The sequence below is a fragment of the Hemitrygon akajei genome, chromosome 17, assembly GCF_048418815.1.
Source record: "Hemitrygon akajei chromosome 17, sHemAka1.3, whole genome shotgun sequence".
Classification (NCBI taxonomy): domain Eukaryota; kingdom Metazoa; phylum Chordata; class Chondrichthyes; order Myliobatiformes; family Dasyatidae; genus Hemitrygon; species Hemitrygon akajei.
The window spans coordinates 57,517,443-57,532,815 of record NC_133140.1 but is presented as its reverse complement, the minus strand read 5'-3'; the positions used below and the strand labels follow the sequence as shown (position 1 = coordinate 57,532,815).

General features: G+C 42.1%; 1 protein-coding gene across 1 annotated transcript in view; it reads right to left on the bottom strand.

Annotated features, from left to right (window-relative positions):
* Positions 1–15,373, bottom strand: part of LOC140740727 (Fanconi anemia group A protein-like) — a 116,863-nt gene that overhangs the window by 68,456 nt on the left and 33,034 nt on the right. Inside the window, exons 12-14 of the mRNA XM_073070208.1 lie at positions 11,348–11,460; positions 9,861–9,937; positions 2,865–3,006 (exon numbers count right to left, since the gene is read on the bottom strand). Of these exons, the coding sequence (XP_072926309.1) occupies positions 2,865–3,006; positions 9,861–9,937; positions 11,348–11,460 (332 nt within the window). The remainder of the gene's footprint in view (positions 1–2,864; positions 3,007–9,860; positions 9,938–11,347; positions 11,461–15,373) is intronic.

The window sequence follows — 15,373 nt, the reverse complement described above, 5'->3', positions numbered from 1 at the left end:
ATTAAACGCCATCTGCCAAGTATCTGCCCACTCACCCAGCCTATCCAAGTCACCCTGAATTCTCCTAACATCCTCATCACATGTCACACTGCCACCCAGCTTAGTATCATCAGCAAATTTGCTGATGTTATTTTCTATGCCTTCATCCGAATCGTTAATGTAAATGGTAAACAGCTGTGGTCCCAATACCAAGCCCTGTGGCACCCCACTAGTCACCACCTGCCATTCCGAGAAACACCCATTCTCCACAACCCTTTGCTTTCTATCTGCCAACCAGTTTTCTATCCATGTCAATGCCTTCCCCCCGATGCCCTGAGCTTTGATTTTACCCACCAATCTTCTAAGTGGGACCTTATCAAATGCCTTCTGAAAATCGAGGTACACTACATCCACTGGATCTCCCCCGTCTAACTTCCTGGTTACATCCTCGAAAAATTCCAACAGATTAGTCAAGCATGATTTACCCTTGGTAAATCCATGCTGGCTCGGCCCAATCCTATCACTGCTATCTAGATATGCCACTATTTCATCTTTAATAATGGACTCTAGCATCTTCCCCACTACCGATGTCAGGCTGACAGGTCGATAGTTCTCTGTTTTCTCCCTCCCTCCTTTCTTAAAAAGTGGGATAACATTAGCCATTCTCCAATCCTCAGGAACTGATCCTGAATCTAAGGAACATTGGAAAATGATTACCAATGCATCCGCAATTTCCAGGGCCACCTCCTTTAGTACCCTAGGGTGCAGACCATCTGGACCTGGGGATTTGTCAGCCTTCAGTCCCATCAGTCTTCTCATCACCGTTTCCTTCCGAATGTCAATCTGTTTCATTTCCTCTGTTACCCTATGTCCTTGGCCCATCCATACATCTGGGAGATTGCTTGTGTCTTCCTTAGTGAAAACAGATCTAAAGTACTCATTAAATTCTTCTGCCATTTCTCTGTTTCCCATAACAATTTCACCCAATTCATTCTTCAAGGGCCCAACGTTGTTCTTAACTATCTTCTTTCTCTTCACATACCTATAAACGCTTTTGCTATCTTCCTTTATATTCCTGGCTAGCTTGCGTTCGTACCTCATTTTTTCTCCCCGTATTGCCTTTTTAGTTAAGTTCTGTTGTTCCTTAAACACTTCCCAATCATCTGTCCTCCCATTCACCTTAGCTCTGTCATATTTCCTTTTTTTTTTAATGCTATGCAATCTCTGACTTCCTTTGTCAACCACTGTGGCCCCTTTCCCCCCTTTGAATCCTTCCTTCTCTGGGGGATGAACTGATTTTGCACCTTGTGCATTATTCCCAAGAATACCTGCCATTGCTGTTCCACTGTCTTTTCTGCTAGGCTATCCATCCAGTCAACTTTGGCCAGCTCCTCCCTCATGGCTCCATAGTTTCCCCTGTTCATCTGCAACACTGACACCTCCGAGCTGCCCTTATCCTTCTCAAATTGCAGATAAAAGCTCATCATATTATGATCACTACCTCCTAATGGCTCCTTTACTGCAAGATCGCTTATCAAATCCTGTTCATTACATAACACTAAATCCAGAATAGTCTTGTCCCTGGTCGGCTCTCGTACAAGCTGTTCCAAGAATGCATCCCGTAGGCACTCTACAAACTCCCTATCCTGTGGTCCAGCACCAACCTGATTCTCCCAGTTCACCTGCATGTTGAAATCCCCCCATAACTACTGCGACATTACCTTTGCCACATGCCAATGTTAACTCCCTATTCAACTTGCACCCAATATCCATGCTACTGTTTGGTGGCCTGTAGACAACACCCATTTGGGTCCTTTTGCCCTTACTGTTCCTCAGTTCTATCCACACAGACTCTACTTCTCCTGACCCTATGTCCCCCCTTGCAAAGGACTGAATCTCATTCCTCACCAACAGGGTCACCCCACCCCCTCTGCCCACATTTCTGTCCCTACGATAGCACGTATACCCTTGTACATTCATTTCCCAGGTCTGATCTCCCTGCAGCCATGTCTCTGTTATCCCAACAACATCATAGTTACCCATTCGCACCTGGGCTTCAAGCTCATCCGCCTTATTTCTGACACTTCGTGCATTCAGATATAGAATTTTTAGCCCATTTCTCCTCTCTCTGTTTGAATCGCTGCCTATTGTGCTTAACCCAGCTCCCCGAACTCCCATCGGGCTATACGCCCCTAGAATTTTGTTGTCCTTCCTAAATTTACTTATTCTTTCAACACATTTAACTCCATGTTCCTTCAGACTATCCCTCTGTACATGAGTCCTCCTTATCACTTGTTCCGCCCCACCTTCCTCTACTACACACTTAATATTCCGGAACCGTGTAGTCCCCACCTGTCCTTTATTCTTCCTCTCGCTATCCTCTCTCACATTCTGGATCCCCGCCCCCTGCAAATTTAGTTTAAACCCCCCCCCCCCAAGAAGCACTAACAAACTTTCCTGCAAGAATGTTAGTACCGCTCCAGTTCAGGTGTAAATCGTCCCTTCGGAACAGATCCCACCTTCCCTGGAACAAAGCCCAATTATCTAAAAACCTGAAGCCCTCCCTCCTGCACCATCCTCTCAGCCACGTATTAATCTTTATAATAGTAGAGCAGTGGGCTAAGCACACACCCCTGAGGTGTGCCAGTATTGATCTCAGCAAGGAGGTATTAATACCAATCCGTACGGATTGTGGTCTTCCAGTTAGGAAGTCAAGGATCCAAATGCAGAGAGAGGTACAGAGGCACAGGTTCTGTAGTTTACCAATCAGTACTCTAGGAATGATGACATTAAACATTGAGCAATAGTCACTGAACAGACAGCACCCTGACATAGGTGTCAGGATCAATTTATACTACTACCATCTTACCCATGTCATTTCTTACCTTTCAATAGCTTTTGGGTCTGTGGTTGGCAGATCAACAAGGTAGAAGCACAAGACAGTACATTCTGCCAGTTCACCTCATGGGTCACCAGAACCTGCTGAAGATGAATGACCAACTCCTCTGCACTGAATAGTACAAAGAGCTACAGAGCAAGAAACAAGTTGAGCACATTCAACGTTGATCCACAAAACTGACACACAAATTGAAATGGACTTTCAAAATTTCAATATTATTAGTGTTCATAGTATCTATAGAATAGAAGATGCAAGAAAAAGGTATGGAATATATATCAGAAAGTAAAAGGCAAAGCTTCAGGTATCCAACAATTACATATTGTAATCGCACAATGAAACGTATTGACTACCGAGGCTTTTCCTGGTTTCAGAAATTATGGAAGAAAGGTACTGATCTAGCCAAGGTAGTAAATGTATTGGTGATTGACTGACTGGAAGACACAGATTTATTCTTTGTTTAATCTTCCTGGAGAGATGGAAAAAGGGGGATAAAATGACCCAAGTAAAAGAATTATGAAAGTGCAGAAAATTTACTTACCTCAGACCAGACATTAGGAATATAGCAATGGCCATTTTGACCTAAATTAACACCAGTCCGAGATGTACAGAGACCAATACAGAGAAATTACTGAGGCAGAGTATTACACCTTGCCCCCTTTTTCCAAGAATAATACATACTTTTAACAAAAGTTCTGAGAAAATAGTCTGGTGAATCAAGTCAAGCCCAAACTGCTTGGTCAATTTGAGCTTTATATCCCAGCATTGTTAACTTAAGAGGCATTTAAAGCTGAAATTGAAATCAAGTCATAACATTATGTTTTCTGCTGATACATTTTTGATACTTCTGACTTTACACAATAATTATTTTTCCATGACAAATACAAATGATATTGGCTGCACACGAATGATGGCTTCTCGATTGGAGCTGAAACATCTGCAAACATGTTACCAAGCTTGGTAAATAACCGAACTTCCAGATTTGGCAATCGTAGCTATCTTGTAACCACAGTAATTCACATGGGACACATGTACTTCTCCTCAATGTGCTCATTAGCTTATGTCATACAAATAAATCTTGAACTGCTTTGCTTACATGGACATACGCACCGGATGTGGCAGTGTAATGGTTTAATTAAAGTACTTGGCCTGTTGCTAAAATGTTGCTATGCTTAAGACCAGTAAATTTAAAGGATTGCGAATGTTCAGAATAACACAGAAAGCACTGGAAGAGCTCAGGGGATTTAGGTGGCATCTATGGAAGGAATGAACAGTCAATATTTTGGGACAAGACCTGTCATGTGGAAAACTTGAAGGGGAAATATGATTTTATTAAAATTGCATTGAAGAGATTTGGAGCCATCTACACTAACCTTTTCTTAAAAAGAAAAGAAGCACAGATATTGAAAATAATAAAGTAATAATGACCAGGACCTTTAAATTATGCTTCAAAGTCAAAGATAATTGTCAATCTGCTTCAGGTCATCAGATATATTCCCATCTCTATTGTACTGGATGACCTATACCAAGTACCATACTCATACCAAGGGCATTGTCCAAGTCCAGTTACTTCCTATCACATCCAGAACAGAGAAAAAGCTGAAGCTTTGCTCATCAGTCAGTCAGGCCATTGTTTAAAAAAGCAGAACAAAGCTTCAAGAGAAAACTTTCACCATAGAATCAAAGAATAAGAATTCAGTAAACAGGAAGTTCAATTGTTATTTAGTTGGTAAATTTTACAAAGTGGAGTTTACCTATTAGTTTTATATTGTACTAACAATGCTTTACAAACCAAGTCTTTGCCAAACCATTAATCTGCCATTGACCTGCACCCGGTCACAGCTTTCCATATCCCTCTCATCTATGTACCTATCCAAATTTCTCTTAGGTGTTGAAATCGACCCTACATCCACTACTTGTGCTGGCAACTCGTTCCACACTCTCACCACCATCTGAGTGAAGAAGTTCCCTCTCATGTTCCCCTTAAACATTTCACCTTTCACTCGTAACCCATGCCCTCTGGTTGCAGACTCACACAACCTTAGTGCAAAAAGCCTGCTTACATTTACCCTATCTACACCCCTCACAATATTGGATACATCTATCAAATCTCCCTTCAACTGTCTACATTCCAAGGAATAATCTGGACAGATTAGATACGGCAAAGTTATTTCCCATGGTAGGGGATTCTAGGACAAGAGGGCATGAGTTCAGGATTGAAGGACATCCATTTAGAACTGAGAAGTGGAGAAATTACGTACTTTAGTCAGAGGGTGATAAATCTGTGGAATTTGTTGCCATGAGCGGTTGTGGAATTAAGGGTTATGGGGAAAAAGGCAGGTAGGTGGAGCTGAGTTTACAGACAGATCAGCCATGATCTTATAGAATGGAAGGGCAGGCTCGATGGGCCGGATGGCCTACTCCTGCTATTTCTTATGTCCTTATGTTCTACAAGTAACAGGGTGGGAAAATGGCAGATGGAATTTAATGCAGATAAGCTTGAGGTGTTGCACTTTGGGAGGACCAGTCATATGGTGAGTGGTAGGGCACTGAGGAGTTTGGTAGAACAGAGGGATCTGGGAATGTAGATCTGTAATTCCTTGAAAGTGGTGTCACGGGCAGATAGGGTCATAAAGAGAGGTTTTGGCATGTTGGCCTTCATAAATCAAAGTATTGAGTTCAGTAGATGGGATAACATCTTGAAGTTATATAAGAAATTGGTGAGACCTAATTTGGAGTATCGTGTGAAGTTTTGGTCACCTACCTACAAGAAAGAAAGAAGTAAAATTGAAAAAGTGCAAAGAAAATTTACAAGGATATTGCTGGGACTAGAGGACCTGAGTTGTAAGGAAAGGTTGAATAGGTTAGGACTTTATTCTATCTAACTATATCTTAAATATATTTAGTGAAGAAGCCTCAACAGCTTCCCTGGGCAGAGAATTCCACAGATTCACCACTCTCTGGGAAAAACAGTTTCTCCTCATCTCCATCCAAAATCTTCTCCCCTGAATCTTGAGGCAATGTCCCCTAGTCTAGTCTCACCTACCAATGAAAACAACTTTCCTACTTCTATCTTATCTATCCCTTTCAAAATTTTGTATGTTTCTATAAGATCCCCTCTCATTCTTCTGAATTCCAGAGAGTTTAGTCCCAGGTGACTCAATCTCTCCTCATAAATTAACCCCTTCATCTCTGGAATAAACTTGGTGGACCTCCTCTGCACTGCCTCCAAAGCCAGTATATCCTTCCTCAAGTATGGAGACCAGAACTGCTGCGGGGACGGAAAGCTGGTGTGCAATTGCTGGTTATCACTGCATGTGTGTTGGGTGGGGTGGCGGTTGGTACGCCGGAGGTTGCTGTTTGAGTTCAGCCTAGCGCTGATGAAATGGTGGTGGGACCATGGGCTGTCCATACTGTTAAGAGAGAGAGGAAAGACTGGTCGAATGTTCCAGCTACAGTAGGCTCCGCCTGGTTGTTGGAATAATGTCCGGCCCTAAAGGGGCGGAGGCGTGGGTGGAGCAGACCTCTCAGTTGTTAGGTGAGTGGCAGTGCTTGGGTGAGGGAAAGCGACAGGGATTGGTTGGAAGTTTGAGTAGGCGGGCTGGTGACGTTGTTAGAACTGTCTGGTCCAATTACCTCTAAGTGACAGCTGCCAGTTATCAGAAAGTGGGGTAACGGCTTGGGGTCTCTGGGGGAGCACGTTCCCAGCAATGTACCAAGGAACTCTCGAAAGGCTTAGAGGGACCACGCACTCAGGTGTCGTTACAGATAGATGGAAGCCACGCTAAAGCCATCCTCGACACCGGGGCACAGGTCAAGTTGCTGTACAGTTCATTTTACAACCGGTATTTGAAGCATTTACCCTTGATGACATCGAGGGCACTGGAGAGTTGGGGTACCAGTGCTGGTGATTATCCAGCCGATGGTTATTGGTCAGTGAAAACTGGAGTTCTTGGAGGCCAATGTGGGGGTGACTGAGGTTCGTGAATCATTAAGGCTGATGTGTCCAGACCCTGTTGAGACAGGTAGCGTTTCGATTCTGGAGGGGACCAACACCCCGCTGGTGAGGAGGCGCATGGGGGCCTGCCAGGAGGAGGCGGGTGAGAGCTGCTTGGAGGCATTGTCTGTGCACCCAGTGTTTCGAGCTGCTTGCGAGGACGTGTGTAGCAGCATTGGGTCGGTACCGAATTTAAACGAGAGCCGGTGGTGGTATGGCCTGGGGAAAGTATCTGAGGTTGAGACCTTCTTAGTGGACGCTCTGAAATACCACGAGGGAGGGGAGTTGACCGCTCAGTGAGAGAGAGACTGGCCCCTGCAGCCATGGAAGGTGTAGATTATAGGACTCTGAACAGGTGCACTGTCATTGACCAGAATACGGCCCTGAGGGCTGAAGAGGCGATGGCCTGTCTGAGTGGTGCGAAGTGGTTTAAGGTGCTGGATCTGGGGAGTGGATGTTGCCAGATCCCAATGAGTGAGACCAACAAGGAGAAGACGGCCATTATAGGTCCCCTAGGATTCTTCCAGTCCGAAAAGATGCCACAGGGCATATTTGGAGCCCTTGCAACCTTCCCATGGGGCACGGGGAAGACCATGGGGGATGTGGAGGTGTTTGGAGTTTTGGCGTATGTGGATGATCGTCTATGGTTTGGATTCGCCTTGGGGGACTATGATGCGAGGCGAGTGCCGGAGCCCAGGCAACAAAGAATTAAGGAAGTAGAAAACCTGAAAGTTGACCTGGAAAAAGTTATTAGGAAGGAAAAACTGGAGATAAGTTCATTGAACACTAAGCTGGGGACTGACCAATCTTTAACGGCTGCTTTTCATGTCAGGGTGCAAGAAGCTGGTGGAGTAACTGCGTCCCAGATGGAGATGAACATAAAGCGTGAGTCAGAACTGCTGAGACTGTGGCGAGAGTTGGAGGAGGCAGAGGAGAAGCTGACGTCTCGATTGCAGGAGGCTGAAGAGGCTGCAGGAGCAGTCCAGGCCAAGTGCTTCCGTTTGGAGAAAATCAAACAGCAGCTACCGATCGCAGAAATGAGGAAGAATACGGATTCGAAGGATGATGTGCTAGATGTGTGGTACATGCTGCCTTTTGCTAACTTCCCCTTGATTGAGGAAGAGACCTTTGGCTCTTCTCCCACTGAGTCAGGTGTAGTGAGGAGGGCTAGCTGTGGGAAGCCTGGGTTACTGCAGGACCCTGAAGGAAAAGAAGCCTGGACACGGGACAGCGGGCTCTGAGTTGCAGTGGGGGCATGAGTGAGAGATTGAGAGAGGAGTTAGCAAGCAGACCCGAGGTATCCCCAGTTGTGTCCGAGCCAAAAGGGTTTAGGTGAGGGGGTACGGAGGTCTCGGAGGGTTAGGAAACTCCCAGATAGGTTGGCCTTTGTAGCGCCTGAGGAACAGGGCGTGAGGTCTACTGTTTGGGGAGCAATGTCACTGTTTGTACCTGGATTGGGTTTTTGTGTCTGCAGAAAGGGTTGGCGAGTTATTTAGAAGTCATGAGGACATGACTAAATTTGGTGGGGGGGAGAGTGTAAGGGGTTTCTTCTCTCGCAGATTCTCTCCCCATCCCCTTTTCCCTCTCTCACCTAAACTCCTTGCCCACCCATCGCCTCCCTCTGGTGCTCCTCCCCCCTTTTCTTTCTCCATGGCCTTCTGTCTCTTTCACCAATCAACATCACAGCTCTTCACTTCATCCCTCCCCCTCCAGGTTTCACCTATCACCTGGTGTTTCTCTCTCCCCTCCTCCCACCTTTTAAATCTACTCAGTTTTTTTCTCCAGTCCTGCCTAAGGGTTTCAGCCTGAAACAGTGACTGTACTCTTTTCCATAGATGGTGCCTAGCCTGCCGAGTTTCTCAGCATTTTGTGTGTATTACTTGGATTTCCAGCATCTGCAGATTTTTTCATTTGCCATTTCTCAGCCCATTTATTCCAGCTGGTCCAGATCCACTGCAAACCACGATAGCCTTCCTCACTGTCCACTACACTTCAAATCTTGGTGTCATCCAGAAATTTGCTGATCCAGGACACCACATTATCATCCAAATCGTTGATATAGATGATAAACAACAACGGACTAGCACCGATCCCTACGGCACACCATGAGTTATAGTTCTCCAGGTGGAGGAACAATCACCTATAACCACTCTCTTGCTTCTTCCGCGAAATCAACGCCTAATCCAATTTACTACCTCAACATGAATGCCAAGCGACTGAACCTTTTTGACCAACCTCCCATGCAAGTCGTTGTCAAAGGCCTTGCTAAAGTCCATGTAGACAACATCCACTGCCTTTGCTTCATCAACTTTCCTGGTAATTTCCTCAAAAATCTCTAAGATTGGTTAGACACAACCTTCCACGCACAAAGCAACATTGACTATCTCTAATTAGTCCCTGTCTATCCAAATGCAGATACAGCTGGTCCCTTTGAATGCTTTCCAATAACTTTCCCACAACTGAGTCAGTCTCACCAACCTATAATTTTCTGGCTTATTCCTAGAGCCTTCCTTAAACAACGGAACAACATTAGCTATCCTCCAATCCTCCAGTACCTTACTCATGGCTGAGGATGTTTTAAGTTATCTCTGCTAGGGCCCTGCAATTTCTGCACAAGATCTGAAGGAACATTTTGTTGGGCCCTGGGGATTTATCCACCCTCATTTGCCCTAAGGCAGCAAACACCTCCTCCTCTGTAATCTGTATAGCCTTGCTGCTGCATCTTCTCACGTCAATAGACCTTTGAAATACCCGAAAATATTCAAATAAAGTTTGCAGTGGGGGACTTATGGTGTAAATGGTTGCTCTCCATCTGCTGCTGATCACATCCAGTGCATTTTTATGATGCTCTAGATTTGTTGGACTATTCTCTCTTAATACTTTTCATATATTAACCAAAAAGTACAATTATTTAGTCCTTGTATTTGAAATAATTTCAATTTCTCATAAATGTAACCAATTTTAAAAATAGTCACCATAGTTAATTACCTTTCTGTACAAGGTTGTTAGCATAGTCTTCGTTTTTGCAAAGCACCATTCTCCTTGCATGCGAATAGCATCCGATGCTTAAAAAAATGAAATATTAAAGATTTATGTAATGCTTTCTTCTGACCAAATCATTGTTTAGAATCAATTCCTTCAGTATCCTAGGTAAGATCCATGAATCAGAATTCACTATTTTGTCCATGCTCTTTCTAGAGAAGGAGTGAACAGTTTAGCTTTATGATCAGCCATGTCACCCAGGGTAAAGAACCAAAGGTTCACAAATCCACTTTCAGAGCTGAAGTGAAGAGTAAGAGGGATTGAACTGTTCATCCATCAGGGACTGCTGAGAGTGAGTAATGTCAGACAGTCCTGTTTGGGGCAGCCAAAATCAGCCTTATTATGAGAGACACGAAGACAAGAACCATTATCATCCTTAGGTCAGCATCACAGTGTCAGCTCTTGTTAAACATCATCTAATCAACAGTGATAATGTCAATTGCAAGTGATATCTTTTTTCAGTTGTATTGTTCCAAAATTCAATAACAATACTGAAAAACCAGGTGCATCTGCAACAGAAATGCCACGGGATTACAATGAGACAATGGTGTTTAAATAAAAACACAATATTTCTAACCTCGAATGCCTTTACTGGCATTGATACAAAGTCCTATCAATGAAATGACATTACAGAAAGCTACTACCTATGTCATCATGAGAAAGGAACACAAGCAGAAGAAAATGAATATTGTATCTGTACACTAGATCAAATTTTTTAAAAATTTAAAACTATTTTATTAATGCTAAAGAATGGCAGCAACACCATAAATGAATTGTCGAGGTAAGATACAAAATCATGGTAAGAATACAGGATCAACATATGTTACAATTTAAGTTTTTCCACCCGAATTTTAACTCTTTCAATTCAACTCTTTGTAAATCTATGATTTATTCCAATCAACCTGCACATCCTGTATCAACATTTGACCAACACGCTTCTGGCAGTCATGCTTCTCTCTTCTTCAAAGAGTCAGCAAAATGGCTGCCCCAACAAATGAATATCCCAGAAAAAAATACACAATTTCTACAGCAAGTCATCTTTGATCCATAGGGATTTCCCAGAAAAGTGTTTTCAAGAGCCTTTATTTTCACATTCAACAAATTGTTTAAAGATTTTTGAATGGATATTCAATAGCATTGAAAATACTTGGTAACTTTTAAAGATAACAAAGCTGGGATAATCGCTTTCCTACTTGCAGCTGTTTTATGTGCAAGGCTTGCTAAAGCTTAGTGTGTGACCCCACTGCACTAAGACAGTTCCATGAAGACCCAGCAAGGAAGCTTTCACCAAAGCTCTTCTTTACAAGAACATTTAAGATCACTACAGGACAAGTGTGAATTTCAGTAGAGAGCTGCATGTGGCAAAATAAGGGCCAATATAATACAAGCCCAAATTTAAAAGTTTAGCACTTTCAAAAACTTCTAGTTTTTACCTTCAAGCACAGGATTAAAGGTGAGAATCTGAGTTAGTGTGTGGTAGAAGAACTGCTTTAACAAATCCAGGGACACTATACCATGGAACAATGTCACATCAAACACATTCAACCTAAGAAACAAAATCAGAACAAATTATTAATATTTTAAAGTAGTTTTGGTGTGTGTGTGTGTGTGTGTCTGTGTGTCTGTGTGTGTGTGTGTGTGTGTGTGTGTGTGTGTGTATAGAAACCAAAGCATTACAAGGCTTACATGTCCAAACAAATAGAGAGGTTTTACATGTTAGATAGAAGATCAGTAACTCTTGTTGAGAGACATAAATGTATTCGTGAATTAAGTTGTAATCCAAGGTCTTGCCTACTTGTAGCTGAATAATGCCCAGGTAAAACATACTCTAGTCACAAATTAGAATTTGGACAGAAACAAGTAAAATTCTTGGGCAATCTTGAATATTATGACCCAAGCCAATTCAAATAATAATCATTCCTAAAACTGAACTTATATTTCCTGTATTTACTTTTCATAGAGAAGAGAAAAATATATTTGCTATAGTTATCAACATGTAACCAACATCTAGATACTATTTCATACAGTCACCAACAATAAATTAATTTTTGATTCAATATGGAATACACACACTGCAACAAGAACTAAATTATACAAAGATTTTTTAAAAAGAACAAAATTTCTCAGTTAAACAAAGAAAAACATTGCTAGTAACACAGGATGAGTACACATATGGGTACATTACTGTCCATTGGAAATTTTATTTCCTTTTCTCCTACTGGATTTCTATTCCACTGAGATCCTTCCCCCCTCCCCCACCCTCAGACCCCCATGTAAATCTTTCGCAGATAAAACGAGCGTAACACATAAAACTTGTTTGCAGGCACTGGATTTTTAAAAATTGCAGATCTTATTTGCTGACAGAACAGACAAATTGTGAATCCCAATTTCCCCTGAAACTCTGCTCTTCAAAATGGCCAATAACACTGGACAACAAAGCTGTGATACTTTGTTATACTGTATTTGTTGCGAGTATACATTCAAATTTCAAAGACAAAGCATGACTCCCCTTATTAAGAAAGCCTATGAGCTCTATTTTGGGTGTAAAATTGGTGACAAAGACCAAGCCTGGACTCCTCACGTTTGTTGCTGCTGACTCTGGCAGACCAGTGTGTTTGATTTCTTTGCTAAAAACAAGAAATCCATTAACTACTCCAATCTCCCTTCAGCTACGAGACCTGTGTAGCATGATGATAGTCTTTCAGTACCGAAGCCCCCGGAGACAGAGTCTAGAGAAGACAGACAAAGATGCCATGATACACGAGTCAGGAATGGAAAGTAACAGTGATACTGATACAGATTTTGAACCCTTTCTGTTGAGTGAGCATCACCTGATAACTCAATCTGAGTTAAATAACCTAGTCAGAGACTTGGGTTTGTCAAAGACAAAAGCAGAATTACTGGGCTCAAGACTGCTAGGATGGAATCTGCTGTCACCAGGCACAAAAATTTCTGTGAAGGATTTCAGTATTTGAGACAGCCATTACCCAGGATAAATGATGCTAAGATTAAGGAAGGTATTTTGTTGGTCCACAAATCAAACGGGTCATCAATAACAGGCAATTTGAAGAACTTCTAGTGGGATCGGAGAAAAATTGCATGGAAGGCATTCAAAGATATCATTGAATTCTTTTTTGAGAACTACAGAGCACCAAACCACGTGCAGCTGGTTGACAACATGCTTCAAGCACACAAAACCATGAAATGCAACATAGATTCATTTTCTGCATTCCCATTTAGACTTCATCCTTGCAAATGTTGGCGCTGTCAGTGACGAACACGGTGAAAGGTTTCACTAGGGCATCGCAGTATGGAGTAACAGTATCAGGGCAACTGGAATTCAGCAATGCTGGCTGATTATTATTGGACACTTAAGTGAGAAGCCTCAGATACTGAGTACAAATGAAAGTCATCCACAAAACATTTCTAGCTTAGTTGAACTATTGCAAAGCATCAGCACTGTTATGCAATTAAATGCATTATATTCAATAAAAGTCAATTTCTTGGTTCTCCAAATTCCAAAATGATACAAGTAGTCTGAAATTATATTTGTGTTCAGTTTCATGCAGTCGATCATAACCAAAAAAGATTTTGTTTAAATATATTTTTATTGAAGGAATGACACAGAGTACATAATGGATTACATTTTCCTCCATTTTGCTTGTATATCTTGCCCCTAAACAAACTTCCCCTCACCCACCCTCCCCGAACATACCATGGCAGCTAATGTATTACAACAATTCACAAATACAAGTACGGACATTTCACAGCCATACCCCCACACTACTTCAAGACGAAGGCCCACACACATCCACAACATGTCAGATGATCCAAAATACACTTACCTAAAAAAAATTCCATATTTGTTATATCTGAGGGAAACTCTGAGGTATACAGAGAGGAATAAAAAGTTGCAAAGATGTTATTAATCTCTTTTGGATTGCTTGTCAAGTTTTGGTGCATGTCTCTTATCTGGGAATAAATCATGATGCAGCTTGACGCTTCAACTGATGAGCCATAAGCCAGCTCGCCTTGTCACCATTTTCATAATAGAGGCCACGTGTCTTAAGAATTAATTGTTCTGATAGGTTTGTAGACAGCTTAAACTTCGCTTGCAAATCAGCCCAGCTTTTATATAATTCCGCAGTGGGTGCCTCAGAATATTGCTTATCCAGGTCCTAAATAGATTGCAATAACACTTGCATTTCCTTCCTACGCTCTTTATTGGCATGTGAATATATTATTTGACCCCTCAAGTAAGCTTTTAAAGTTTCCCAAAGTAAAGAGTACGATACTGACTCAGTTTTGTTAGTCTTGAAGAATGTGTCAATGTTAGCCGAAATATAACTACAAAATTTCTCATTGGAAAGCAAAAGGGGGTTAAGTCTCCACAGAGGCCGTTCTCTAATGTTTAAAGGAAAACATAAATCCAGTTTCAAGGGCGAGTGATCAGATATAACTATAGCAGTGTACTCAATTTGTCTAATCATTGGTATCAGGGAGCTATCTATAAAGAAATAGTCTAGCCTGGAATAGGAGTGGTAAATATCAGAAAAGAAAGAGAATTGCCTAACCGATAGATTCCAAAATCTCCAAGGATCCATATAACCATTTTGTTGCATAAACATCGAGAAGGCCTTTGCCATACCAGAAGATGTTTCCCTAGAGCTAGACCTATCAAGCAGTGGGTCAATAGCACAGTTCGAATCTCCTGAAAAGATTAGCTGGTGTGTCTTCAGGTTAGGTATTAATGACAAAACCTTATTTGCAAAGTGGATGTCATCCCAATTAGAGGCATAAACATTTACCAAAATGACAGGTATCTGAAAGAGAGATCCAGAGACTTTAATAAAGCAACCATTAGGGTCACTGATTACATCAGATAGTGTAAGCTACATTCTGTTGGTGATTAATATTGCCACCCCCTGGACACACTATTAAATCTGGAATGAAAAACCTGACTAATCCATGCTTTACAGTGTCTCTTGTAGAAATGGCATATCTGCTTTTAATTGTTTCAGGTGAGAGAAAACTTTAGCTCTTTTAATAGGACCATTGAGCCCCTTTGCATTCCAAGAAATAAATCTCACAGGGTGGCCTCCATCAGCAGCACTCATGTTGACCATATCAAAAGGCACACAGGGCCCACAATCCAAACCAGTGCGAGGGCACAAGCTGCACACAATAACACACAATGAAAATCAAGTCTGGCCAACCCGTAACCCAAAAAAGAATAAGCTGCCATGGTAATCCCCCAAAACACTCCCCCCACTAGGAAACCAAACGCCAGAGATACAAATCCCAAATATTTACATTTTGCTGGTTGAAATTTTTTGTTAATCAGATTCTGCAGCATAGCAGTTCAACCCGATTGCATTCCACAAATTAAACTGGAAAATAACAAAGAAGTGAATTGCGAAAATTAACAGTTTGCCTTGGCGGAAGGTCCCTTCAATGCT